Here is a 1,714-nt window from a genome sequence, read left to right as displayed (position 1 = left end):
TTGCCGCCGCTGCCGTCGCAGGGGGAGAGTTGGGTTCCCAGAAAGTAGCTTGATGAGTGTCCAAAGTAGCAGTGGAAGTTTGGAGGGGCCGCCATCTTGGTCCCAGCCCTCCGTGTCTCCAACCCCGGGCTCGGCGGCGGCGGCCAGGTCCCTCCTGAATCGCACACCGCCATCCGGGAGGCCCAGGGAAGGTGCAGTGGATGAGCTTCATAGTCTGGATCCAAGAAGGCAAGAGTTATCGAAAGCTAGATTTTCTGGAGTTGCAAGTGAGAGCCCTGCGAGTACAGGCAGTTGCAGTGTTGGAGCTAAAGCTTCAACAAATAACGAAAGCTCTAATCACAGTTTTGGAAGCTTGGGATCTTTAAGTGACAAAGAATCAGAGACACCAGAGAAGAAACAATCAGAATCATCCAGGGGAAGAAAGAGAAAAGCAGAAAACCGGAATGAAAGTAATCAGGGAAAAAGTATTGGAGGATGTGGCCACAAAATTAGCGACTATTTTGAATACCAGGCTGGAAATGGCTCAAGTCCAGTAAGAGGCATACCTCCTGCAATCCGTTCTCCTCAAAATTCACATTCACCTTCCACTCCTTCCTCATCTGTTCGACCCAGTAGCCATTCTCCTACTGCATTAGCATTTGGGGACCACCCTATTGTACAACCAAAGCAGTTATCCTTTAAAATTATTCAGACTGATCTCACAATGCTGAAATTAGCAGCATTAGAAAGTAATAAAATCCAGGACCTGGAAAAGAAGGAGGGACGTATAGATGATTTGCTCAGGGCTAACTGTGATCTCAGACGGCAAATAGATGAACAACAAAAATTACTTGAAAAATACAAAGAACGATTAAGTAAGTGCATATCAATGAGCAAGAAACTTCTTATTGAAAAGAGTACACAAGAAAAATTGTCAAGCAGAGAGAAGAGTATGCAAGATCGATTACCCCTTGGGCACTTTACAACAGTTAGACATGGCGCTTCATTTACTGAACAATAGACAGATGGTTTTGCATTTCAGAATCTTGTGAAGCAACAAGAATGGGTGAATCAGCAAAGGGAAGATATTGAAAGGCAAAGGAAACTTTTAGCCAAACCCTAACCTCCCACAGCTAGTAATTCTCAGGCACCCTCTACCGATTCTGAGCCAAAATAAAGGAAAAACAAAGCAGTCAATGGAGCAGAGAATGATCCCTTTGTTAGACCAAATTTACCACAACTGTTGACTTTGGCAGAATATCATGAACAGGAAGAAATTTTCAAACTTAGACTAGAACATCTCAAAAAGGAAGAGGCAGAAATCCAGGCAGAACTTGAACGTTTGGAAAGAGTCAGAAATCTTCACACACATGAGCTGAAAAGAATAAACAATGAAGATAATTCACAGTTCAAAGATCACCTAACATTAAATGAAAGATATTTATTACTTCATCTACTTGGTAGAGGTGGCTTTAGTGAAGTATATAAGGCTTTTGACCTTTATGAACAAAGATGTGCTGCTGTGAAGATACATCAGCTTAATAAAAGCTGGAGAGATGAGAAGAAAGAAAACTACCACAAACATGCCTGCAGAGAGTATAGAATACACAAAGAACTGGATCACCCCTGAATAGTTAAACTCTATGATTATTTCTCCTTGGATACAGATACGTTTTGTATAGTGTTAGAATACTGTGAAGGCAATGACTTGGATTTCTATCTGAAGCAACACAAG

General features: G+C 42.1%; 1 protein-coding gene across 1 annotated transcript in view; it reads left to right on the top strand.

The window, feature by feature from the left end:
• The first annotated feature begins 6 nt into the window (after positions 1–6).
• LOC105537149 (serine/threonine-protein kinase tousled-like 1) overlaps positions 7–1,714 on the top strand; it is a 2,534-nt gene continuing 826 nt past the window's right edge. Inside the window, 1 exon segment of the mRNA XM_011976655.1 lies at positions 7–1,713. Coding sequence (XP_011832045.1) covers positions 53–1,713 — 1,661 coding nt within the window. The 5' untranslated portion in view covers positions 7–52.

This window comes from Mandrillus leucophaeus, unplaced genomic scaffold (assembly GCF_000951045.1).
Source record: "Mandrillus leucophaeus isolate KB7577 unplaced genomic scaffold, Mleu.le_1.0 Scaffold1693, whole genome shotgun sequence".
Taxonomy (NCBI): Eukaryota; Metazoa; Chordata; class Mammalia; order Primates; family Cercopithecidae; genus Mandrillus; species Mandrillus leucophaeus.
Note: the sequence above shows the minus strand (reverse complement) of the source record. Positions and strands in the feature narration are given on the sequence as shown.